This window comes from Trachurus japonicus, chromosome 13, assembly GCF_045865225.1.
Source record: "Trachurus japonicus isolate A0001 chromosome 13, Traja_1.0".
Classification (NCBI taxonomy): Eukaryota; Metazoa; Chordata; class Actinopteri; order Carangiformes; family Carangidae; genus Trachurus; species Trachurus japonicus.
In genome coordinates, this window is record NC_140919.1 from 14,683,029 (window position 1) to 14,708,740 (window position 25,712).

At 40.9% G+C, this 25,712-nt stretch overlaps 2 protein-coding genes across 4 annotated transcripts; both read left to right on the forward strand.

Annotated features, from left to right (window-relative positions):
• Positions 1-298: 298 nt before the first annotated feature.
• On the forward strand, positions 299-11,040 carry sars2 (seryl-tRNA synthetase 2, mitochondrial). Its single transcript, XM_085794932.1, has 16 exons — positions 299-598; positions 1,586-1,681; positions 1,765-1,794; positions 1,916-2,056; positions 2,159-2,213; positions 2,290-2,353; positions 3,001-3,106; positions 3,221-3,268; positions 3,421-3,529; positions 5,198-5,243; positions 5,329-5,416; positions 6,483-6,595; positions 6,890-6,983; positions 7,632-7,724; positions 7,813-7,878; positions 10,717-11,040. Exons 1-16 carry the CDS (start codon positions 320-322, stop codon positions 10,855-10,857), a joined length of 1,569 nt encoding a protein of 522 aa, XP_085651058.1. The 5' UTR covers positions 299-319; the 3' UTR covers positions 10,858-11,040.
• A 1,889-nt stretch (positions 11,041-12,929) lies between these two features.
• LOC146975704 (uncharacterized) lies at positions 12,930-25,008 on the forward strand. 3 transcript variants are annotated; one of them, XM_085794933.1, is made up of 7 exons: positions 12,930-12,976; positions 18,483-18,523; positions 18,628-18,697; positions 19,620-19,685; positions 19,766-19,905; positions 21,683-22,717; positions 24,724-25,008. In XM_085794933.1, the coding sequence occupies exons 1-7, from the start codon at positions 12,931-12,933 to the stop codon at positions 24,790-24,792; spliced, it is 1,467 nt and encodes a 488-aa protein (XP_085651059.1). In that variant the 5' UTR covers position 12,930; the 3' UTR covers positions 24,793-25,008. The 3 variants fall into 3 exon arrangements, with proteins under 3 accessions (XP_085651059.1, XP_085651060.1, XP_085651061.1); XM_085794934.1 differs by having other exon boundaries at positions 21,689-22,717; XM_085794935.1 differs by having other exon boundaries at positions 21,692-22,717.
• The last annotated feature ends 704 nt before the right edge of the window (positions 25,009-25,712 follow it).

A 25,712-nucleotide genomic window follows, 5' to 3' on the forward strand; every position in this document is an offset into this window, starting at 1 on the left:
CTATTTATTGCACTCCCTGCACTTTTTCTTTTTCTCTCTTTTCTTTTCTCTCTTTGATATGTGGGCCAGTGTTACTACTGTAGTGTATGTAGCTATGGTGTATGTATGTTTTTTTTTTTGCTAGTAGGCCTACAAAGCAGCTGTAATATTATGCCCATGACAAATTTCCCTCCCGGGACAAATAAAAGTTTATTTGATTTATTTGATTTGATCCGTTTTATTTGTTGGGTGAAGTGAACGGGCAACCACGAGCCGAGCACAGAGTGTAATCGGGAATATTCCTATCACCCGCGAATGCATCATAGACCACAAGACCAATATGGCGACGTGCATCGGCATGGTTGCCAGAGTCGGAGGTGCCGCCGCTCTGGCTGTGCTGAAGCCGGTCTCCAGACACTGTTACAGGCAGAGGACGAGTGTTTTCATCCCGCACCGCTTCTCGCACGGAGTCAGGAGCAGCTTGTACGAGCATGTCCGCGAAGGCTACAGCGACAAGCCCGAGCTGGACATGCGGGCGGTGTGCGAGGAGACCGACAAAGTCATAGCTAATGTGGAGAGTAGGAAGGGCGACCTGCGGGCAGACGATGTCAGGAAGATTGTGAGTGTTTGGTGCTGCAAACTTTAGTCAATGTAAATGACAGATGAAGCACGAGAAGTTAAAAAGAGCTTGCATACTTAAATGATGTTTGGTGAGGGATGGACTGTAAGTGACTGCCACAAATGAGTCCCCTAATTATAGACATTTGCAGATGTAAAATTTGCTCTGGTATGAATATAGGCTATATTTAACTCTGATATTTTTTTCTACACATATCTTCTTTAAAAAATCTTATATTTACAGCTGATGTTACTACAAATGTATGCTCATGCAGCCTGAATATATGAACTCTCTAAAGTTAACTTGAAGTCACTTTCATTGTAGCTGCAGTGGATGTTTCAAGACTCCACATCATATAAGATATAAGACAGGATATTTAGGATGCTGCAACCTGATTGGCTCCATTTGTGCACCTTGGTTGTGATGTCACAAAATCATGCTTATAGCCTACATCCGAGTCGTTCAAGACCAGAGAAACTTTGCTCTTTAATTTATGAATATGGAAACAAACATGCATCTTCTCCACTGAAGAGGGCATTTTAGTATGCGTATTGGCTCCCAAGAGGGCACTTTAGCCCTCCTCCCCACCCCCTGTGCATCATTATGCACTAGTGAAGCAACAATGGGGGACCCAAACCCTTCAATTCACACCTGTACCAGCAGCAGATTTCACCACACACTGCTGTTGATATGTTGAGAACTTTATTTACAATTTTTAAATCCAAATCACAAATAGGGCACCAGAGAGTAAAGTAGTCATACATAAACATAAAAACTTGAGTTCTACTACTCACTATAAGCACAATATTCCTTCATAGAAATATTGGAGGAAGCATACAGAATATTCAAACCTAACTTTATTCATCCAGTTTATCACAATGTCTTCTAAATATATTGAAAACAAATACTCACATACAGTTGATATAAACCCAGGGAGCACTGAACAGCTTTTCATTTTTACACCTTTTCTGTGTGTGCACATTGTAGGTGTGTGTGTGGCAGGAGCTCCAGGCCGTGCGGACAGAAATCTCTGAGCTGGAGCAGCTGAAGAGAGACGTCAGTGACACAGTCAGAGCTCTCGTGGTCAGTAAAGGTTTTTTTTTACAGCTGTGTTCACCATCACCTGAATATTTTCTTAATCTCTGTCTCTCAACCTTTCCTCACAGTCCAAGAATGACAAGAAATCCCTCGCCAATGTAAGTTCAACCTCAGATCCTCATCTCTTTTCTTTGTTATGTACTCAGTCAGTCAGTCAGTCAGTCGGTGTTGGTCCTTCTGTCTCCTGTCGCCTCTGAGTCCGTGTTGTTTGCCCTGCAGCTTCCAGAGTACAGCCAGGCTCTGCAGAGGGGCCGAGACATCCGCAGCAGGCTCAACCAGCTCTACCCCAAGGAGACCGAGCTGGACGAGGAGCACTACAGCCGGGCACTCAGACTACCCAACACCTCGCACCCTGATGTGGTGAGCACACACACAGTCACACACAGACACACACTTTTTTCCTGAGCATCTGTGTAAAGATTTGCAAGTCTCTCTGATTTAATTTTATCTTTCCTTCTTCAGCCAGTTGGAGATGAGAGTCAGGCGAAGGTGGTTGAGCTGGTCGGACAGAAACCAGGTGGGCGATGTGATGTGACGTTACTGAAGTGTGTGTGTGTGAATGGATTTTTAATAAGCGTCACTGTTTGTTGCAGAGTTTGACTTCAAGCCCAGAGGCCACGTGGAGCTGGGGGAGGAGCTGGGTCTCATCAGACAGAGGTGAGGACGACTCCACTTGATATTCTGTCAGTGCACAATTTATCTCAAGGAAATTTAAATCGAACGCAACTGGACTTGGTTATTTGTCTAAGTTGGTTATAAATTTCCTTGAGATATTTTCCTTGAGATAACTATGACCTGGATGAACCTAGATGAATGAGAATATTCACAGGCTTATTGCACAATGTATGTGTTTCTATCGTTAAAGAAATACCATAATATATATAAAGAGGAACTATGTAAATCCGGTCGCTTTTCCGCTGTTTTGCTAACCCTCCTCCAGGCCATGTGCATTTGTTTACAACGAAGCCTGCGAGAAATCAATCAATAGAGTGGTACATAACATTAGATATCATATATGTTGTTACGACGTGTATATTTGTGTAGTTTAATCTGTCATAAACAAAAGATTATGGGTTACGGGGCACGTTTGTGTGGCAGTGCCACCGAATTCAGAGCTGGGACACCGTGGCGGCGGCACTGATCATGCAAAGTGACAAGTTAAGCCATTTATTAAACCATCACAATAACTCCAAAGCTGTTTAATTAAGGTACAAATGTATCATAGTTAAGCTACAAATCCTGCATAGTTCATATTTAATATGATCATAAGTCATTATATTCAGCTCCTCTCACCTCTCCTGCAGGCATCTGTCTCACGTCTCAGGCCACAGGTCGTACTACCTGAGAGGAGCGGGAGCCAGACTTCAGATCGCGCTCCAAAACTTCGCCCTTGACACCCTGCAGCGACGGGTAAGGATACAAAGTGGATATTTTGTACACGATGCCTGCAGAATTCATGCATATGCATGTGTGTTTTGTTGACATATAGAAGAGCCAAACTTGAGTTTCCCTTTTGATTTGCAGGGCTTCATTCCCATGGTTGTGCCCGACATGCTGAGGGGGGCTGTGTTTGTAAGTAGCAGATGTTTGACTCGGTGAATGAGCTCTAATATTGAAAAATGTGCTCTAAATGTTGATAAATGATCTGAAAGTAATCTTTCAGTAAATTTTGACATGCTAATGCTGATTTCTGCTTTGATTTATCTGCCTGTTCCCGTTTTCAGGAGGGTTGTGGGATGCAGCCCAATGCCCATCGCTCTCAGGTCTACTCACTGGACCCGGCTTGTTTCCCAGACCTCAACCTGGCCGGGACCGGAGAGGTCGGAGTCGCAGGTGAATCTCAGTTTCCTCAGTGCTGCAATTACATTTTCTTATGACAATAAATTCACCAGAGCGTTTTGGAGTTGTTGATTTTGATGAGTTTGATGAGGGAAACCAAGAAATCCCATCAGCCTCCGTAGCGTAGCTCTGAGCAGCTCACGGCTCTGCTCCGCCGTTCTAAAAATAGCTTGCACCAACAATTGAAGGTAACGACCTACTGCTAAGACTATAGGGATTGTGGAAATAGGCCAATTTGCCAAAATGTAGAACTATCCCTTTAAGGGTGTGAGTGTCATCCAGTGAAACTTACAATATAACTAGTGACCTAATGGGTATCTGATAACAGATCTTTAACTACTACAGTAAGAATCTCAACAAGACAATATTAGAAATTGAGTGTTTGACATTCCAGTTTATTGTGATGCACAAAGTGAACAAACTGTAGCCAATAGTATCAATACTTAAGAAGCAGATGTTGCAATGCACTTGATGTGTGGGAGCTCTGGTAAGCAGATCAACTCAAAGATGAACAAAGACACTTCTAAATCACTTTGCATAGAGACGGACACGATTCACATCTGGAAACCTTCGATCATCAGGGGTCTTTTCACATGACAATGAACTACTTAGTCCTTTGTACTTCTCGCACTGAGACCAGCGGACATGCAACACGTCAAGGAGGAGTCGGATAGACAGGAGGTGTTAAGGAGACACTGTAGAGTGAGTGATGAGATGCAGTCCCCAGATGGTGACGTTTGAGCTAGGGCTTTGACATCGAACTTCGTTATTCCAATATAATTCGAATATTAAAAAAAAAAAGATATTCGAACGAATATGGGGCAGCTCTAAATATTCAAACCTGTAATAAGCGTTATTTTTGGTCAGATTCAAGGCTTTTTTCAGCCTGTTGAAGTCGTGAAACGCGAGCTCATTAGCATTGATCACCTGGGGCTCCTGTATTTATGACGTTATCACGTCGTTAGCGCCCGACGCCTGTTCACCATGGATCTATTATGAGATAATATAATACATCCATGCTGTTCACACCATGGATGGTTCACACTTCTTCACTGAAAAACAATGGCGGAGCAAAAGGCTGCGAGTGCCACAACCACGGAGGGAGAAGTTGAAATATACACAGTGTTTCCTCTACATTCATTTAGGAGTGCCGATGGTCCACCTGCACACACACACACACACACACACACACAAATACACACTAACACACTCAGAAAGAAGAGATGTTCACACAAATGAATCAAATCAAATGAGGCAGAAAAGTCAATAAGTAAAATAAGTGAAATAAATAAGATATAATAATAATAACAAAAAACCTTTTAAAAACTTCATAGTTTCATACCTTCATAGAATGGGAAAGTGATTTAATGTTTGATTCCTTCAGGATTGTTATAATAAATGTATTTGTTTCTAGATTTAGAACTTGTTTAAAGATAAATTCCACATTAATTAACCATAAATCCGACGTAGAGTCAGATCTCACAGGGAAACCAATTACCAGAATAATGTGGTGATGTTTGAGTGACATAAAACAGTCACCGTCTCTCTCTTGAATAAGAGTTTAATGACAGGTTTGAAGTCCCTCAGCCACTCAGAAACGAGAACCTGAGACCTCCGTTTGTAAAGAGCAGTGTTTTCACAACTGTTTTATTTCCTCCTCAGGCTATTTCATGGATCACGCAGCGAACTGGAGAGACCTGCCTGTCAGGTTAGCAGCAGCCCTCACTCCCTCACTGTGTTGTGTTTATGTTTGAGTAATTGCAGCTGACGGGAGCTGTCGTGTCTCCCTGCAGGACGGCGTGCAGCAGCACCTGCTACCGAGCGGAGACCGACACCGGCAGAGAGACGTGGGGCCTCTACAGAGTCCATCACTTCAACAAGGTGCAGAGGACGACAGCAGCTCGATCTGTCAGACACGGGGGGGTTTAATTGGATGAATGAATTAACTTACAGCATGTGGGAATTAATTTGATTTAATTTTCACTTAGAAATGACACATGCAGGGATGTTCAGGTTTGCTGATGTGTAATATTTTATACAGTATATACAGCTCTGGAGAAAATTAAGAGACCACTTCAAAATGATCAGTTCCTCTGATTTTACTATTCTTACAGTAGGTATGTGTTTGAGTAAAATGAACACTTTTGTTTCATTCTATAACCTACTGACACAATTTCTCCCAAATTGGAAATAAAAAATATTGTCATTTAGAGCATTTATTTGCAGAAAATGGCAACTGGTCAAAATAACAAAAAAAATTCGTGTGTTTTCAGGCCTTGTAAAACAAGTTCATATTCATTTTAAAACAACACAACACTACTTTTTAAACTTAGGAAGAGTTTAGAAATCAAAATTGGTGGAATAATCCCTATTTTTAATCGCAGCAGTGTTTTTTTAAATTTATTTATAATCTTTCTTTCTCAATAAAGCAGAAGTAAGCGGAATGTAAGTGTGTTAATATAAGTCTTAAATAGTTATATCTTCCGACAGCAATCACTTATATAGAGTGTTTGGTCTGAAACACGGGTCTGTCAGTCACTCTGCTCTGCTGTAAGCCGAGGAGAAAACTTTCCTTGTATCCTACAAGCTTTATCCAATGAGGAGAGAGAACGGCATAAAGGGGCGGTCCTCTCTGTGTGTGCAGCCAAGGGATGCACGGGAATGTGGTGACGTAGGGACGAGGGCGGGGACTGCTAACTCCATCGGCTGACAAGAAGTAGCCAAAACGACCGGATCGCTTACTTCTGCTTTAAATATGATTTGGTTCAGGCGATCAGCATACATAAGGCTGTTTTATTAAGAACATTTTGGAGTAGCGGTCTCTTTATTTATTCCAGAGCTGTAAGTATTTGTTGGATGGTAACAAGTGTGGCAAATATTTTATTTTTTAAGCACCCACTCTGTACTTATGTTAACGAGCTGTGTGTGTATGTGTTCGTGTGTTCAGGTGGAGATGTTCGGAGTGACGGCGGATGAGACGGGAGAGGAGAGCACTCAGCTGCTGGACGAGTTCGTCTCTCTGCAGAAAGAGATGTTTTCTGCGCTGGAGTTACACTACAGGTCGGTTATATCACAAGGAGAAGCAACTCAAAGTGCTTCACAGAACAGTAAAATAAACATGGATTTATAATAAAATGGTAAAAAAAAAAAACTACTTTTATTTTAAAATAGTAAAAGTGCTGACAAAATGCAAAGACTAAAATAAAAATAAGTCAGTAGATCTCCCAAGGTAGAGCAGGAACGTTTCAACCTTTCAGTTTTACAAAGCATATTTAATATTAGTTTAGTATTAGTAATAATATTTTGCATTATGTAAGTTATATATATTGTATTTGTGTGTATTTTTCCCCCCAGGGTGCTGGACATGCCGACACAGGAGCTGGGTCCTCCTGCTCACAGGAAGTACGACATCGAGGCCTGGATGCCGGGGAGGAACAGCTACGGAGAGGTCGGCCCCTTCAAGATCAAGAAACTTTATTATTAATCCATAAAGGAAATTGTAGCGTCACAGCAGCAGCAGCATCTCATACAGACAGACACAAAAGACCATTAAACAGAACCGATTTATATAATTAAAACACTAATGGGATAAGAACAAATTATTGCACACTATTGATAATTAAAAATCCTTATGGCCTCATGAAACTCAGTGTATCACTGATACCGTCTTATTTACTCTGTAACTACATTAGGAGTCAGACATGTTGAAACCAACTGACCTTCAAATTCTTACGTTTATGTTATTATTGCTGTGACTTTGAGGTTTTAAGGCAATGACAGCACAGATGCACTTTCATTTTCTCCATATAGATTATGTAAAAATAACATAAATGTTCTGTTAGCCAAATAAAGAAAGTCCCTTTTTTTTGCCGCAATGTTTAATTCAGTGTCTTATACATTATTGATAGCGGGCAGCATCTGTAACATGCATGACCATAGAACTGTAAGAGTAAAATCTAATGTTTATGAAGGTAAATACTGAACATTTGACTACAAAAATTGAAGGAAGCTGAACCCAGGTATTAAGAGCAACAGAGATTTACTTTCTTCCGCTGATTCTGATTTAATTCTTTTCTCTCTGTCTCTCTATATGAAGATTTCCAGCGGGTCCAACTGCACAGACTACCAGAGCAGACGCCTCAACGTCCTGTACGAGAGAGAGGACGGCAGCCTGAGCTACGCCCACACAGTGAGACTGCAGCCGAGGCGGCCGAGGCCAGTTTGACCCCCGCAGCAGTTTTACCACCTCCGTAATGTGTCTGTGTTTATTCCTGTAGGTGAACGCCACGGCGTGCGCCATCCCTCGAACCATCATCGCCATCCTGGAGACTCACCAGACCAAAGTAAGACATCAACATGACGCGCTCCTTTTATATAATAGAGAAAATTCCTTATAATAATCAGCAGATATTAGAGATGCTACTTCGTGTAAGGAGGTGAATGTGAAGTCATGTGCAGCTCATAATTATGTTTTCAGGCATGTGACTAGAGTTTAAAAAACAAACAACAACTTTAAAATATGTAAATTATCTATATTTTTGTGGTCAGTAAATGAGTTGAACCTGTTTTTTCTGCCTTAACCCTCCTGTTGTCCTGAAGGAAGGGGAAAAACAAAGGAAAGATAGAAGGAGGGAGGGAACAAATTGGGTTAATTGGGTCAAAAAGGAAGGAAAGGAGGGAGGGAACAGATTCGTTCAAGGAAGGAAGAAGAAGGAAGGAAGGAATGGAAGGGAAAAGGATTGTGGAAAGAAAGATGGAAGGAGGGAACAGTTTGGGTCAATTAGGTCAAAAAGGAAGGAAGAAGTAAGGACAAAGGGAAGGAAGGAAGGAAGGACAAAGGGAAAGATGGGAGGAAAGAAGGAGGGGGAAAGGAAGAAAAGATAGAAGGAGGGAGGGAACAGATTGGGTCAAAAAGGAAGAAAGAAGTAAGGACGAAGGGAAGGAAGGAAAGAAGGAAGGAAGGACAAAGGGAAAGATGGGAGGAAAGAAGGAAGGGGAAAAGGAAGGAAAGATATAAGGAGGGAGGGAACAAATTTGGTCAAAAAGGAAGGAAAGGAGGGAGGGAACAGATTCGTTCAAGGAAGGAAGAAGAAGAAAGAAGGAAGGAAGGAAGGGAAAAGGATTGTGGAAAGAAAGATGGAGGGAGGGAACAGATTTGTTCAAGGAAGGAAGGAAGGATGAAGGGAAGGAAGGAAGGGAAAAACGAAGGAAAGACAGAAGGAGGGAGGGAACAGATTGGGTCTATTGGGTCAAAAAGGAAGGAAGAAGTAAGGACAAAGGGAAGGAAAGAAGGAAGGGAGGACAAAGGGAAAGATGGGAGGAAAGAAGGAAGGGGAAAAGGAAGGAAAGATAGAAGGAGGGAGGGAACAGATTGGGTTAATTGGGTCAAAAAGGAAGGAAAGGAGGGAGGGAACAGATTCGTTCAAGGAAGGAAGAAGAAAGAAGTAATGAAGGAAGGAAGGGAAGGGAAAGGAAAATGATTGTGGAAAGAAAGATGCAGGGAGGGAACAGATTTGTTCAAGGAAGGAAGAAGGGAAAGGAGGGAGGAAAGAAAGATGGAGGGAGAGGGAACAGATCAGGTCAATTGGATCAAAAGAGGAAAGAAGTAAGGAAGGACAAAGGGAAGGGAGGAAAGAAGGAAGGATGGAGGAAGGGAACAGAGGAGGAGCGCCCCCTAGTGAGCGTTGTTGGGAGTTGGTTACCAAGCAACATACAGGTGCATGTCTATAAATGAGAATATGATGGAGGTCAGCAGTCTTCACCATGATAGGGAACTTTTTCACAATATTCACATTTTTATTAAATATAAGTCATAATCATTACAAGTAAAAGAAATAAAGACATTAGAAATATTTCAGTCTAGACAGTCTGTGTGTAATGAATCTATATAATATACGAGTTTGACTATTTGAATTCACTATTTATGTCCATTATATTTTAATGTATTGAGATTTACCTGTATTTGTTTAGATAGCAGATCCATTGAAGTTGGTGTGTAGTTTAAAAAAATTTAAAAATCCAATATAAAATCAAACTGCCACTGATTCATCCTGGGACAACAGAGGTGAAAGAATCTAATGTTCAACAAAACCTTTTTTTTTTCACTTATTTATCTAAAGAAAGAAAGAAAAAAACAAACGCAAGAGCAAAAAGTTTTTACTTTCCTGCCGCCTGTAACAGTATGGTTTAAAAAAAAAAAAAAAAAAAATCCTTGGCTCACCCAGTTGCATGCTGGTCCTAAACCTGTCTACCTACTAAAATAACCTCAGACGATGATGCCTCAAATAGATAAAATACCATTGATGCAAAACTGACTGATGTTAAACAAACAATTAATATGATTGTAAAACCAAAAGAACAAACGGTAACACTTTACTTGACGCCTATCTCTGTAACACATTATAACCATACTTATACTGAGTTATAATGCAGTTCTAGCACTGTATAACTATAGTTATAAACACTTATAAATGATCATATGCTTTATAACAATAATCATAACACACTATAAAGAATTTTATCATGACTTATAAGGTCAGGTATTATAATACGTTATGATTGTTAGTAACTGGCTGACAATGCCCACATTTATATGTGTGTTATAATTGGCATTATAACTGCATTATACCTCATTATAAGTATGGTTATAATGTGTTATAGAGATAGGCGTCAAGTAAAGTGTTACCGAACAAACTACTAACAAAAAATAACTAATCCAAAGTCAGAAGAACCAATGGTAACACTGTATTTGACGCCTATCTCTATAACACATTATGATTATACTTAAAATGAGTTATAATGCAGTTATAGCACTGTATAACTATAGTTATAAACACTCATAAATGATCATAATGCTTTATAACAATAATCATAACACACTATAAAGAATTTTATCATGACTTATAAGGTTGTTAGTTTTAATTGTTAGTAACTCTCAAGTCATTATAAGTATGGTTATAATGTGTTATAGAGATAGACGTCAAATAAAGTGTTACCGAACCAATAAGTAAGTGTTTCATAAAAACCAACAAACAACACGATAAAGAATATTTGTAATTTTAAAAGCACATTTATTTTTCTGTCGATTTGTTTTTACAGTTTCTGTTTTTATTCATCTCCCTCACCCGTCTTCTACCCTCCCTCTCTCCTCTCCCTCTCTCCCTTTCTCCTGCTGCCTCCAGGAGGGAACAGTGCGTGTCCCCCGAGCCCTGCAGCCTTACCTCGGTCTGGAGCTGATCGAGAGGCCGAAGTACAAACCTCTGAGATACATCGGACCAAACCAACACAACAAACCGCCCAGACCTTCGCCCAGGTCCCGATGACACAAACACAAACCGTTTAACACCCGACCTGAGGCGAGGCGAGGCGAGGCGAGGCGAGATGAGGCGAGGCGAGGCGAGGTGGGAGTCGGTCCAAGACGGACACACACAGGAGTTCGATATTTAACATGTTGTTGAAAATGAATCCAGGAGGAGAGGAAACTGTCCGTGTAAATATATTTATGTCTCGTCGTGTCTTGTGAATGAAGAGTAAATCAGAAAAACAAGGGTTTAATTTCTGTCTCATTTGATTTTCACTTTTATTTATGAATGACACCGTGACCTTGAGGAGTCGGGTGATGATGATGATGATGATGGAGGAGGAGGAGGAAGGGGAGTGGCTGCATGTATTAGTAGTAGTAGAATATTAAACGGATAGTTCACCCAAAATTCAAATTGCACTCATTATCTACTCACCCTCATGTCGACTAAGGGCTGGGAGAAGTTTCAGAGTCCTCCGTGGCTTCTCTGAACGGTCTCGGCGTAGCAGTGCATGTCCATATAACGGTGGCAAATGGATACCACTTTTCTTCGTAACAAAAAGACACACCAAAAAACATCCAAATACCTCCATGCTGCTCGTATGTAATGTCCGTCTTGTATTGAAGCCCCAACATCAGAAATTGTTCAGAAAAAAATTAAATAACTCTATATTTCCAGCTTGTTTTGTAGCGGAAGCTCCTCTTCCTGGTCCGTCCAAATCTTGCGCGATTTGTGCCAGCATCAGTGCGATTACTGACGACATTACATACGAGCAGCATGGAGGTATTTGGATGTTTTTTGGTGTGCCTTTTTGTTACGAAGACAGTTGGTATCCATTTGCAACCGTTATATGGACATGCACTGCTACGCCGAGACCCCCTGTAACTCAGAGAAGCCACGGAGGACTCTGAGACTTCTCCCAGCCCTTAGTCCACATGAGGGTGAGTAGATAATGAGTGAAATTTGAATTTTGGGTGAACTATCCCTTTAAATCATTCCCAGAGGTGACAGACAGTCCAGTGTTACATCACCAGCAGCAGCCTTCACAAAGTGGGCTATCGGTAATTAATGTGTGAAAGTAATTAACAGGCAGCTGGAGGAGGTGATGAAGATGATGAAGATGATGTTTGAATGGACCTACAAATAACACAGAAGCATTTATTATTTATTTATTTATTCTCTCTGGGTGTATTTAATAACACTGAATCACTGTTTATTGTGTATCTACTCGTGCACGTGTCAATCCCTCCAGATATTATGTCTGTTAACATTGTGTTAACTGAATGAATGAATGAAATTTGTTTATTTCGGTCATACAACACCAGTATCAAAATAAACCATTTTGTGTGAACAATGGGCTCTATGCACAGCTCCACTACTTCCTGAATTTAAGGCAGCTCCTTTATTTCCTGTCTTACATTATTGGACAAACTGATTAATCCAGGTGTGTCTGACCATTGTGACTACTCAGACACACCTGGATTAATCAGTTTGTCCAATAATGTGAGACAGGAAATTAAAGGAGCAGCATTAAGTTCAGGAAGTAGTGGAGCTGTGCATAGAGCCCATATGGCCAGCACATATACACACACAAAAGAAAATATCATACAGTGACCGAAAAGGGAATACCAAGGCTTATATTTGCCTATTGCACTCTATGAAATTAAATTACAGTACCTAGAATGTCAACAGTCCAATATAATAAGATGAAAGTAATCATTAGGCTAGTACTATATTTTATAATTTTTCATTATTTTACATTTCAAGGCTATTCATATATTCATATTCATAGCTACAGTTAAACGTGTAAAAACACTGTGTATGTATGTGCGTGTAGGACTGTTAAGTACACAACATGCAGCCACCTGACATCGGTAATAGGGTTTTGGGCTTTGATCTGGTCCCGGTCACCTGACACCACACACACACACACACACACACGGTTGTCCTCCGCGCGGCTCGGCTCCACCTCGCTCGAGCGGGTGTGTGTGAGTGAGTGAAGAAGCTCCAGCTCCGTTATTTTATTTTATTCCAAGGTTATCTCTCTCTCTCTCTCCTGCTGCTGGAGCCTCGCTCGCTGTGTCCTGTGATCCTATGGGAATTTTGATAACCGCGGTTTTTCTCTGGGCTGCCGTCGGAGGTAAGAAGAAGCATCCATCACGTTAATTAAACAGCCACTGTACAGTTTGTGTCTCTATGTGTGTGTTTGTGTGTGTGTGTCTGTAGGCTACGTGTGTGTTTAGGGAGCTCGGTGTGAAGTGACGGTACAAAACGCAGAGTGTGTCTGTCAGCAGGCTGCACCGCCGGCGCCTCTCTACCTGGAGACCATGTTATCATTTACCCTACCGGAATAGAAATGAGCCTCATTGTTGTTGCTTTTATTAATAGTAATAATAATAATAATAATAATAGCCTAGTAATTAAAAAGAAAAGCAGAGCAGACAGCAGTTTCAGTTGGAGCAGCAGGATAGAGGTGCAGCTATAACCTAATGGCGAAAAGCCTCAGGGCTTTAGACATAAGAGGCTGAACACAAGCGCTGTTACATAATTTGTTGTGCGCCCACCTTTATATTTATCGGACAGACGCTGCTTTTACACATATACATATATATATATATATACATTTCATTTTACATTTAACTCTTAACAGCCTCGTTCAGCAGCTGAAGGCTCCTATACCTAGTAGAAAAAAAGGCTGCGGCGCACAGGTGAGCGGAACGGTGAACATGTGCGCGTGCATGTGAGTGTGAGAACCGCGTTAATGAGTTGAAATAAGTGAAGGCGCGCGCACAGTGTGAGGAGGATGACGCGTGTGGACATACAGGGGTTAACATGAAGGTCTGCGGTGTTGGGACGCGCAGTGTTTACGCAGCGGCAGCGGCGGCGGCGCGTCCGGTAACCTACATAGAGCCGACTCATTACTAATGTGTCATGTGTGTTTGTAGCTACGTGCGGGGTTAAGTTGTGTTTAGATGTCGCAGTGTGTTGGAAGTAACGGTGAAAGTGCAGTATCTGCATTTTTCATTTTTTGTGTGTGACCAATCTAAAGTGTGGCATATTCTCTTCACTCTGGTAGAATTTGATATTGGTACTGCTAAAGCTTCCAGAGTTATTGGGCTTTTTTATTTTGCTGTCCATCCAAAAAAAGCACTGTGAAACCAAGGCAAAGTGCAGTATATGCAAAGAGTACTGTATTCCCTGTATATTCTATAATTTACGATATAATTCAATTGGAGTAAAACTAGGCAAAGTGCCACATCTGTAGCTAATGCCAAGCCAAAGGGCAGTAGGCTATGTGCACCAAAACCAAGGCAATTAGGCAAAAGTGCAGTATCTGCCATAAAACTGTCAAAATTGGTCACAAAATGGTCAACATTGGTCAGGAAGACAAACTACAAAATACATTTAATTCAGTCCACCTTTATAGACTTGGTAGTTGTTCATAATTTGATGCTTAAACCTGACAATGAAAAACACAAAAAGCTGTTTCAGTCTCAGTTTGGCATTTTGCCTTTGTAGGACAGAGCTGTAGATTCAGCATCTCATGTGTCACAGCAGCTTCAGTGCGTCTGCGTCAATTAATGTCACAGTAGCTTCGCATCAAAACACATAAAGAAGGAGAAGGAGAAGAGTATAATGTCATTATAAACTCATCCCTCGGCCTCCAAAGACGACACACATGCTCCTATAGCTGCAGCCTATAGATATATAGATCACATGGAGTCTCAGCAGGCAGCATTGTACTGTATAGAGCCAATAACACAACTGCAGCTGCACGTGCTTGCTGTGTTTTCTGGTTTCTTAATTTCCAACATGGAGTTCAGTTTAGTTTGGACTCTCGATGGTTTTTTGGACCGTGGGCAGAAGAACAGAAGGACAGGACAAGCCAATAAAATCCAGCGCCAGATCACAGCGTTAATTATGGGAGCGGGGTGTCCCAGCTTAGACAGAGAGTGTGGATTACACACACACACACACACACACACACACACACACTGACTGTACATCACATGCACTCGCAGCATTACAGGGCCCTGGACTGCAGCAGCTCACGTGTCAGTGGGGGTTCACCACTGGTCAAAGGTATCAATTAGTGTTATTGATTGTGATCTGTGTGCTGCTGATCTGCATGTGTCCTCACACGGAGTTCAGACTCACAAGCAGCTGACAAAGGATCAAACACACCTGAGCTGCAGCAGGACGGACAGGACAGGTCAGGGTGGCACATGTCTGATTAAGTACATGTATACCCACAGCTAGCAGGTATCATCCAAAAATCAAGAATACGAGAGTGAGATATACTTTAATCTCTTGTTATATGAATGTAAATTTAAAAAATACCCTTTTTTTATGTCAGGAAATGGACGGCACAACATTTTTCAGCCTTTTCTTTTCTACAAATCAAATAATTAATAGGTTTTTTTTACCTTTAATTGTCGATGCAAGCTATTTTTAGAATGGCGGAGCAGAGCCGCGAGCTGCTAGCTGCTCAGAGCTACACTACAGAGGCTCATGAGATTTCTTCATCAAACTCATCAAATACACAATCCAACAACTCCCAAAACGCTCTGGTGGACAAGTTGTGACCTGCACATTCACCACGCTATGAGATAATAACAGAACGATACGAGACAGAGTTGTTTTAGAGGTAAATACAGAGACTGTTTGCTGAAAAACGAAAAACAACTCTGTCTGGTAACGTTCTGTTATTATCTCATAGCGTGGTGAATGTCCAGGTCACAACTTGTCCACCAGAGCGTTTTGGAGTTGTTGGATTGTGTATTTGATGAGTTTGATTAAGTACATTTCAGTAAAATATAGGATTATTATTGATATTTGATTGGTTTGGGAGATGTTTTTTTTTTATATATATCGGCGAGACACTACAAAAACACTGTTTTTTTCATGCACTGATCAATTTTGAGATTTTGGGCTATTTTTCTTCAGAAAAGTCAAAAGAAATGGTAGAACATAACACACAACAAGGTGGTTATTTTTACTTCATTTTGTTTCTTTCGTCAGTAGATTTCTCCTAAATTCGCCAAAAGTTAACAGCTACTGTGACACACTGTGCTGTGCCTGCTGTCTGAGCCATGTCACGTCAGGTATCATTGTAAAGCTCTCTCGCTCTCTCCTGAACAATGATGTAGGCTCCAAAAATGGTCATTTCCTCCGTATCCGCAACCAATCATAAAAGTGTGATTTACATTAACAATCTATGGAATTCTACAGTACAAGTCTTTAAAGGCTGTTTTCTCGACTCTGAGCTAGAAATCTCCACTTCAGCAGCACCTACAGACACCAAACCTTCTAGTTTAGTTTTATTCCTGTCTATATTCTGAAGGTTTTTCCAGAGGGGATTGTTGATATATCATCACACAGCCTGATTTATACAACATTTTATTCCTAAAAACATGGTGAAATTAGATTTTTTTATGGCTGATGACAGTATTTTCACTTTTACAAAGTGATAAAAAGAGATATCCAAAATCCCCTCTGTAAAACCTTCTGACTCTATCTCAACAAAATAAAACAAGAATTTTGAAAGGAGCTTTATCCATTGTTCAGATTTCGGTTCTGGAAATGTATGCAAATTAGTGCATATTTCATCAGATATTGCCTCATTTACATATTTAAACATACAATTTGACAAAACTTGTAATACAAAAAATATTTGTCTTAATGTAAGTGATCAACTTGGGAAGTTTCATGGTGATATCTGTTATTTAAAATGTTTTACCCTATTCACCTGTAGTGTCTCCCCTATCGTTAAATTAAAATCTAGCTTCCTGAGTCCATGGTGTAATAGAAATACTCTCTAAACTGGGCTGACATTTAGACTCCAGGTGCAGTGGATTGAACAGAATCACATCTCGTGCTTCGTCCGATAACAATAAAAGAGAAAAGGTCGTGGGCTTCAGAACGAACAACGTGGGTCGTGACCTACTCTGACATTTAGGTGCTTGTTGTTGTTAATGTTTGATGTATCTCCGTGAGAAAAGGTGCTGATGGTGCTGCTGCTGCTGCTGCTGCTGCTGCTGCTGCTTAGTGGGTTTTTAATGGCCCGGGATCACAGACTGATATAAACTACCTGTGGGATAAAACCTAATGACTGTCTGATGATGCATCCAGAGAGAGAGAGAGAGAGAGGGAGGAGGTTTAAGCTTCTTTGCTGTGTCACTTTACCAAGATAACTGTGCTTAACCTTAATGAGGGAACAGCTCCACCCACGCCCATGCAGAGCAGAGCAGAGCCCTGCTAAGTAGGACCCGACCGATATGGGAAGTTTTGGGGCCGATGCAGATATTGTATTGATATTAGAGGGTTATTATTACTATTCTGATTTGCAATGATCCCTCAAATAATATTGATCTAACACATATAGGCTACACACTACTGACAAAAAGTTAGCCGTATTCGACTTGAATGCTCCTAGAAATGTGCTAAACCCTTTAGACGTGAACTTAATTTGACCTTCTCTAAACGTTTGAATGCACGTGTCCAACTATCCAGTGTTTCAGTATTTATAACATAACTGTTCTCTAATTAACCACAAAAAAATCACAACAACAAAGTGTCTGATCCATGAGTCGACCACTAAATGTTCTGGTTCAGTGACAGTTTGTATTGAAACAGTCGTCCTCTGCTCCAAAATTGTGTAATGAATTGCCGCTGCACATCAGACAACCCCCGTAACCCTTAAAACTCTTCTTAAAACCCACTTCTTTTCTTTGGCTTTTCACACCACGTGGGTTGTTGTTTTGATGTGCACAATCAGATAACAGGCTACTTTATCTGGGGTGGACTGTTTGATTGTGTCTTTTATCTTCAGTATTTTGTCTTTTTATTATGTTTTATGGTTTTTATTTTACTGTACACCACTTTGGAAAGCTAATTTGTGTTTATTTAAGATTGTGCTTTATGAATAAAATGGATTGTATTGGATTGGACAGAGTGTCATCAGCAGGTTGAAGGGGTTAGGGACACAGAGACTTGAAGAGTCACAGAAAGACAGAGACGTGGACGTCCTTTGGTCACATGACGACTTATTGAGACACTGACATGTTTTTCTTGTGGTATACCCACCACTGTTTTTAGCTTTTGTTTCAATACATTGTTTGAGATGAAGAAATGACCACTCTATGCCCTACTTTCAGGATATAACGTACATCATCTTAGCATGAACTTTTTTGCATTTTCCAATTTCCATAAACTTCACCCTGAAAGTGACATATCATAAGTTTTTGTGAGTAGTGTGTTTGTATTGGAGGTTCAACATTTTACTGTTTCCACAATAAACCTAAGTGCAGCACCGCAGTAAACTCCTGGAAAATGTAAATAAACTTTAATTTTCTCAAGCCCCTGTCAGTCCTACAGCGTTGTTTGGATCAAAAATACAGAAATGAGAGAACCACAAACCCCAGACAACAATATGTTTTCTCTGAAGGATCAACCAATGCAGGGAGATCATTTCTAAATACTGATGATACTGACATGTCAGATAAAAAAGGCTCAAATCAGAGACAATTAAATCGGCTGGGCCTTACGTAACTCTTTCATCTTGCATAAATGTTTATTAAATAACATAAATGTTCTTCACACACTCACCTTCCCCCCTCTCTCTCTCTCCTTGTTTTGTGACTCAGTGGGAAGCCGGCCAGTGTCCTCACCCCTCAATGATGCCAAGGTCAGAGACACATTTCTGCAATCATTCAGCATAAAGATATATGTATATATATATTTTATATTATTATATAGCCACTAATTTTTTTTTTCATTCTGTCTCTACAGGTTGAATGTATTATCCAGGAGACACTGAATGAGGATGGGTCACAACAGGAGTGTGGCCCACAGCTAGCAGGTATCATCCAAAATCAAGAATACGAGAGTGAGATCTGTTTTATCTCTTGTTATATAAATGTAAATTTAAAAAATACTCTTTTTTTATGTCAAATAATTAAATGATTAAAGGAATAGTTCAACATTTTGGCAAATTGGCCCATTGCCATAATCCCTATAGTCATAGCAGTAGGTTCGTTACATTTAATTGACGGTGCAAGTTATTTTTAGAACGGCGGAGCAGAGCCGCGAGCTGCTCAGAGCTACGCTACGGAGGCTAATGGGATTTCTTGGTTTCCCTCATCAAACTCATCAAATACACAATCCAACAACTCCAAAACGCTCTGGTGGAAAAGTTGTGACCTGCACATTCACCACGCTATGAGATAATAACAGAACGTTACCAGACAGAGTTGTTTTAGAGGTAAATGCAGAGACTGCTTGATGAAAAACTGCCCCTGACAGGAACACGCATCAGCGGTTTTGCATGAATTTACCTCGTCTGGTAACGTTCTGTTGTTATCTCATAGCGTGGTGAATGTGCAGGTCACAACTTGTCCACCAGAGCGTTTTGGAGTTGTTGGATTGTGTATTTGATGAGTTTGATGAGGGAAACCAAGAAATCTCATGAGCCTCTGTAGCATAGCTCTGAGCAGCTCGCGGCTCTGCTCCGCCGTTCTAAAAATAGCTTGCACTGACAGTTAAAGGCAACGAACCTACTGCTATGACTATAGCAATTATGGCAATGGGCCAATTTGCCAAAATGTTGAACTATCCCTTTAACTTCCGGTTTAGTTGCATTAATGCAGTTCTACAGTCTTGTATTTTGCCATATTCGATTAAATGTGCAGTCGTCTCGGTCTTACCTGTGATAACCAGTGTGTTGTTGTGTATCAGTGTGTGTTTATCATGCGAGTGTTAATGTGTCTTGTCGTCTTCTGCAGAGGAGCTTGACGAGGTGCAAAGGCATCAGGGTCTGCTCAGGGAGCTGCAGACGTTGGCTGACGATGGTACGCACAAAACCACACACACACAAACACACACACACTTGCATTTCTGCACTCTGACGGCTGCAATCTGAACGTTGCAGAGAGAGAACGGGAGCACGACGACGACGGGGAGAGGGACGAGTACAACTTGGCCGACGACGAGAGCGACTTTGAGCAGAGGGATGAGGAGGAGGAGGAGGATGATGATGATGATGATGATGAGGAGGAGGAGGAGGAGGAGGTGAATGAATGAATGAATGAATTTTATTTTCTAACATGTATAAAAAGAAAAACAATATATGTAACTATTGTACATACAAAAGAAAGAAAAAGAGAAATTAAAAAAATACAATAAAATAAAGAGCTAAGACATAACAAAACACCGCACATTGTTCGAAAAAGGAGTGGGAAGAAGTACAATACTTTTTAAATTTCCTACTCTACTCTGCAGTTTGTAACTACACAGATATCCTAACTACATAATACACCTATATGAATATATACCATATATACACTTCATAAATATCTATATAAATATATAATTACAAAAATAAATATATACTACACACATATCCTCGTAAATATAAATATATATATATAAACTATCCCCATAAATAAATATATACCCTATATACCATATACTAAGTTAGTTACAATATAACAATCAACCCTATTCTATTTATAGATTTATCCCTAGTATTAACATACTTCCTCTTCCATATACTTGTTTAAAAAAAAAATGTTGTACCTTTTTTTAAACAGATTTATATTTGCACTTTGATTTATTTCTGTCTCCAGACTGTTCCACAAAGTCACCCCACAGCTCGACATGCACATGCTTTTCGTATTTGTTTGAACCTTTGTTTTTTTTAAATTTAGGTCTCCCCTTGAATTATATCTCTTCGTTTTATCACTGGAGATGTGTTCCGAACCCATCACTGTGTTCTTTATAATAAGGTTGGCTGGCCAGCCTTAAGTGTAAGGAGGGAACAACATTGCATGGTTTTTATTTACAAAGCTTTACTTGAAATTTTACCTGTTTATCTTACTAGCTTAAAGCAGAAGTAAGCGATATTTTTGTGTTAATATAAGTCTTAAATAGTTATATCTTCCGACAGCAATCACTTATATAGAGTGTTTGGACCGAAACACGGGTCTGTCAGTCCCTCTGCTCTGCTCTGAGCCCAGGAGAAAACTTTCCTTGTATCCTACAACCTTTATCCAATGAGGAGAGAGAGCGGCATAAAGGGGCGGTCCTCTCTGTGTGTGCAGCCAAGGGATGCGCGTGAATGTGGTGACGTAGGGACGAGGACCAATAGATCCATGACGAGGGCGGGGGCTGCTAACTCCGTCGGCTGACAAGAAGTTATGGTGCGTTCAAGGCAACCCGTAACTCGTGTTTTTCTGACCTGTGAAGTCGTACCAGTTCGATCTGGTACGACTTCACGGGTCGGAAGTAACGAGTGGCCGTTATAGTGCACTTTCACAGGCAACAGGTCGGAGAAACGCGAGTTGCGGGTTGCCTGGAACGCTACAAAGTCGTAAGTCGTGACTTCAAGCTGTAACTTACGGTTTCAAAAGCCTGCCTGGAACGCAGCATTAGCCAAAACGACCACATCGCTTACTTCTGCTTTAATCTCACTTAGAATTTGTAACTTACACACTTGTTCACAGGACACCTTAGTTTTACAAATTCCCAGTATCAGGACAGAATTGGGGAAGACTGCCTTTCAGTTTTATGCCCCCCAGAAGTGGAATAACCTACAAAACTGTCTGAAACTGGATCATCTTATTTCCTCAGATAGTTTTAAAAACTTATTATCGAATGTTTCACAACCTGTATGTAATTGTGAATCATGACCTTGTATATTGTATATTTGTGTTTTTGTAATTAGGGCGTCATTGAAAAAGAGAGCTTGCTCTCAATTGACCTTCCCTGAATAAATAAAGGAGAAATGAAATGAAATGAAATAAAAATATCCCCCTTCCCTTTCACTAAACATTCCTTGTATATGTAGGTGAAGGAGGAGAGAGGCCTGACCAGTCTGGGGACAAAGACAGAGGAAGAGGAGAAGAAGGAGGACACGACGGAGGGAGACGACACCAAAGAGAGCGTGATGGAGAGGCCGCGGATCGAAGACAGAGGGAGCGACGAGGAGGAGGAGAGAGCCAAGGAGCTGGAGGAGCTGCTGGCCGAGGAGATCACCAAGAAGGGGAAGGAGGAGAGGAACGACGAGGAGCTGAAGGAGCTGCTGAAAGAGCTGAAGAAGAAGAGGTACGAGGCGAAGGAGAGGGAGATGCAGAGAGGAGGAGCCGGAGCGGAGCAGAAGGAGGTGGAGGTGGACGACAAGAAGGAGAAGAAGGAGAAGAAGATGATGGAGAAAGGAAATGGAGGAGAGACGGAGGAGGACCTGGAGAAGCAGAGGATGGAGGAGAGGAGGAAGAACGAGGTGGAGCTGATGGTGGAGAAGGAGAAGGTGGAGAAGGAGCTGAAGGAGCTCCTCCAAGAGCAGGACAGCAAGAACAAGCCGCAGCAGGAGAGGGAGAGGGAGAGGAAGGAGAAGCAGGAGGAGCTGGACGAGCTGGTGAGGAAGATGAAGCGAGTGCAGGAGGAGGAGGAGGAGGAGGAGGAGGAGGAGGAGGAGCAGGGCAAAGAGGACAAAGAGGTGGACGAAGCACCGGCGGAGGAGGAGGAGAAGAGTGAAAAGAAGGAGGGAGAAGGAGACAAGGAGGACGCAGAGAAAGCAGAGAATGAGGTGAAGACGAAGGAGAAAGAGGAGGTGCCGTTGGCGGTGGCCATGGCGACGGGAGGGGAGGTGAAGGAGCCGCAGCAGAAGAGAGTGATGGAGAAGGCGAGCGACGAGGCCACGAGGCAGTTTGAGCGGGAGAGATACAAGGATGAGGATGAGGAGGACGAGGAGGAGGAGGAGGAGGGAAACGGGGAGGACGAGGAGGAAGACGAGGACGAGTACGTGAGAGAGGACGAGGAGGGGCCGGAGGAGGAAGACGAAGACGATGAAGGCGAGGGCAACGCAGAAGAAGATGAAGGAGAGGTGAGTAATTTCTGATCTGCACTGCAAAAACTCAAAATCTTTCCAAGAATATTGGTCTTATTTCTTGTCCAAATGTCTCATTTCTAGTCAAAACTAATCTCTTTCCACTTAAAATAAGACTCATCACCAAAAAAAATTACTTGTTTTCAGATAATTTTCACTTGTTTCAAACAAATTTTCACTTGAAATAAGTAGAAAACCAGCCAGTGAAAGCACGTTTTCTGCGCTTGTAATAAGAAAGAAAAACTCTAAAGATTTTTCTACTTATTTCAAGTGAAAATCTGCTTGAAAGAAGTAAAAAGTGTCTAAAAACAAGCTGCTTTTTAATGTGATGAGTCTTGTTTTAAGTATAATGAGATTTGTTTTGACTAGAAATGACATTTTGACTAGAAATAAGACAAATATTCTCGGTAAGATATTACGTTTTTGCAGTGTGTGTGTGTAGCTAAACAGATGTTGAGACGCATTATGTTCGAGTGCAGGTGCAAATACCTGTCACACTTAGTCATTTATCATGCAACAACAGTGTCTGATTATTCTCCTGTGTTTCCTGCCGGATTATTTTGGTTTCAGTGCTGCACTCTACTGCTTTTAACAACACAACACATACTCAGTTAAAAAAAAGAAAAGTAATGTTTTACCCACAATGTTGAAATTGTGTCAAAAACTAGGTCAGCCATTAGGCCAAAGACCTCTAGCTCTGTTTTAATAGAAGCGACTGTGGCGTATTACTGCAACACCAGAACAAAATACAGTATCACAATATAATAACAATATTTGTTCATGTTATTACAACGACATACAAGCTCGTCACATCATACAGTATATGTATGATCATTTATATTGTCATGAAGGGAAACCTCTCACATTTTTATAGTGATAGATTACCTTATGTGATACTGTTTATTTTTCTGGTGTGGCAGCAATACAATACACTTCTGTAGTTGATCAAGTAGACTGTGCAAACTAATCACTTACTTATAGTAATTTGTTATTGCAGAAGGAATTCTTGACACAACCCTGTGGTAACTCATTCACTGAGTTAAAACTATGAGATGTAGCTTTATTGTAAAGTGTCGACATAGTTACACATAAAATGTGTTAGCCTAATGGTAAAACTTCCATATAATCAATCAGTTAGCCCTGTTATCATATGTGTTTTGGGGGTAGTTAGCTACTACTGAAGATTTAGCCTGCCAACCTATCAGGGTTGTTTATTCACTTTCTGACTCTGGAGCTTGCCTAAAGAAGGTCACCATGACCCAAAGCTTGCAATAAACTGATTTTAAATTGATATATGCACACTGTTTTGAGTGTGCGGTTGCTATTTTGTTGTTTTCTACCACTCTGAAGCTTTGAAATATCCTGTCAGCTTGGAGAGTTTTACTTTCAGCTCCATTTTGACAATTTACAGTGAAGATAATGTCATTATTAGTGGGCCTAGGAATGAACCTCGGGGAACCCCATGCATCTGGCCGGTCTGCTCAGATTCATATTTACTATTAGAGGCAAAATAATTCAAGTGAAGACTCTTAAGTCTTGTGTCTGAGAGACCAACATAGATTTCCTTTCTGCTGTCTGATGTGTCAGAAGGAAAACATCTGTTTTTTTACATGAAACTCAGCAGCTCTGAACTGAAGCTGTATATATTAATGATACCGACTGCCCCAGTACTACTATACATTCGTGACTGAGGTTTACTGGCCTGGATCCACCTGCACGATTTTGTCCAGTTACGGTTATGTTACCGGTCTTGGCAACTTCCTGTGACATTTACCACAGTTATTAATGAGGGACACTGAGGGGATTAACAGCTGTTATGGCTTTTATGCTTTTGGGAAGTCTCTAATATGAGCCATGTATTTAAAAAGTACTTACATTTATTGCTACGACCCTCTTAACTACTTGTAGAAAGCCATAAGTATTTAATCAGGTACCTCACATTAAATATTTACAGTGTGATTAGCTGGTTATAATCCAAAGTGTCTCATTTCTCCTGTCTGCAGGAGCTGCTGGAGATTGAAGCTGAGCTACGCAAAGTTGCTGCAGAGCTGAGGGAGCTTCGCAGAGGATAAGACACACACATACTGTACACATACACATACACCAGACTGACAACCCTCCTTGTTGCATTCACAGTCACACATTCACAGTCACACTTTTTCCATTTAACAGCCTTCAAATCCCTTCAGCACTCAGAGAGATTATTCTCACGTGTGAATCTGTAAATGTCGTAGAAACTGTACATACTGTTGTTTCATTTATGCTTTTAGGGGAAAAAATAGGCTGTCAGTTTCTCAATGCTCATTTGAATGTTTTTCTTCTTTCTTTCTTTTTTTTTTTAATTGACGTATATTTTTGCATATTGAGGAAAAAGATGGGTGTTTTTTTCCTAGGTATGTGAAAGCCTGTTGTGTCCATCACTCGTGTCCCTGTCTCTGTACCTGTAAATGCTGTTTGTAAGGTAGGCAGGCGATTTCCCATCAGTCGTGGATGCAAAGCATTCAGCACTTTCCATTTGTACACAATAATTTTCGACTGCAGATTGCCAACCGCATAGACACCGTCATGAATACTGGCAGTCAGTGTTCCCTACTATTCAGTAATATACGTGTATTATTCCAGTATATATTTTGTGCAATAATTGATAACAAAGTGTAAGCTGTTCCTGCTGTTCTGACTGTTAACGATATATATATATATATGATATATATAGTATTTCTACACAGGAGTAAGTCATTATTTCCTCTTCATTTCTTTGATGATAAAGTAGAAACAAGGATTGTGTTTTATTTGGCTCATGCACTGTTAAAACCAGACTGTTTGTGGCGAACCGGGGTGACACCAAAAAAACAAAACAAAACACATGAAGTTTGCCGTGCGCGTGGTTCAGTGCGTGCGTGGCGACAGGATGTGATGTACTTAGAGCTTACAAGGTCTAAAAGTGTCACCTCGGGTTCTCAGCCAGCTTTGCACTCTTTATCTAAACAAGCCA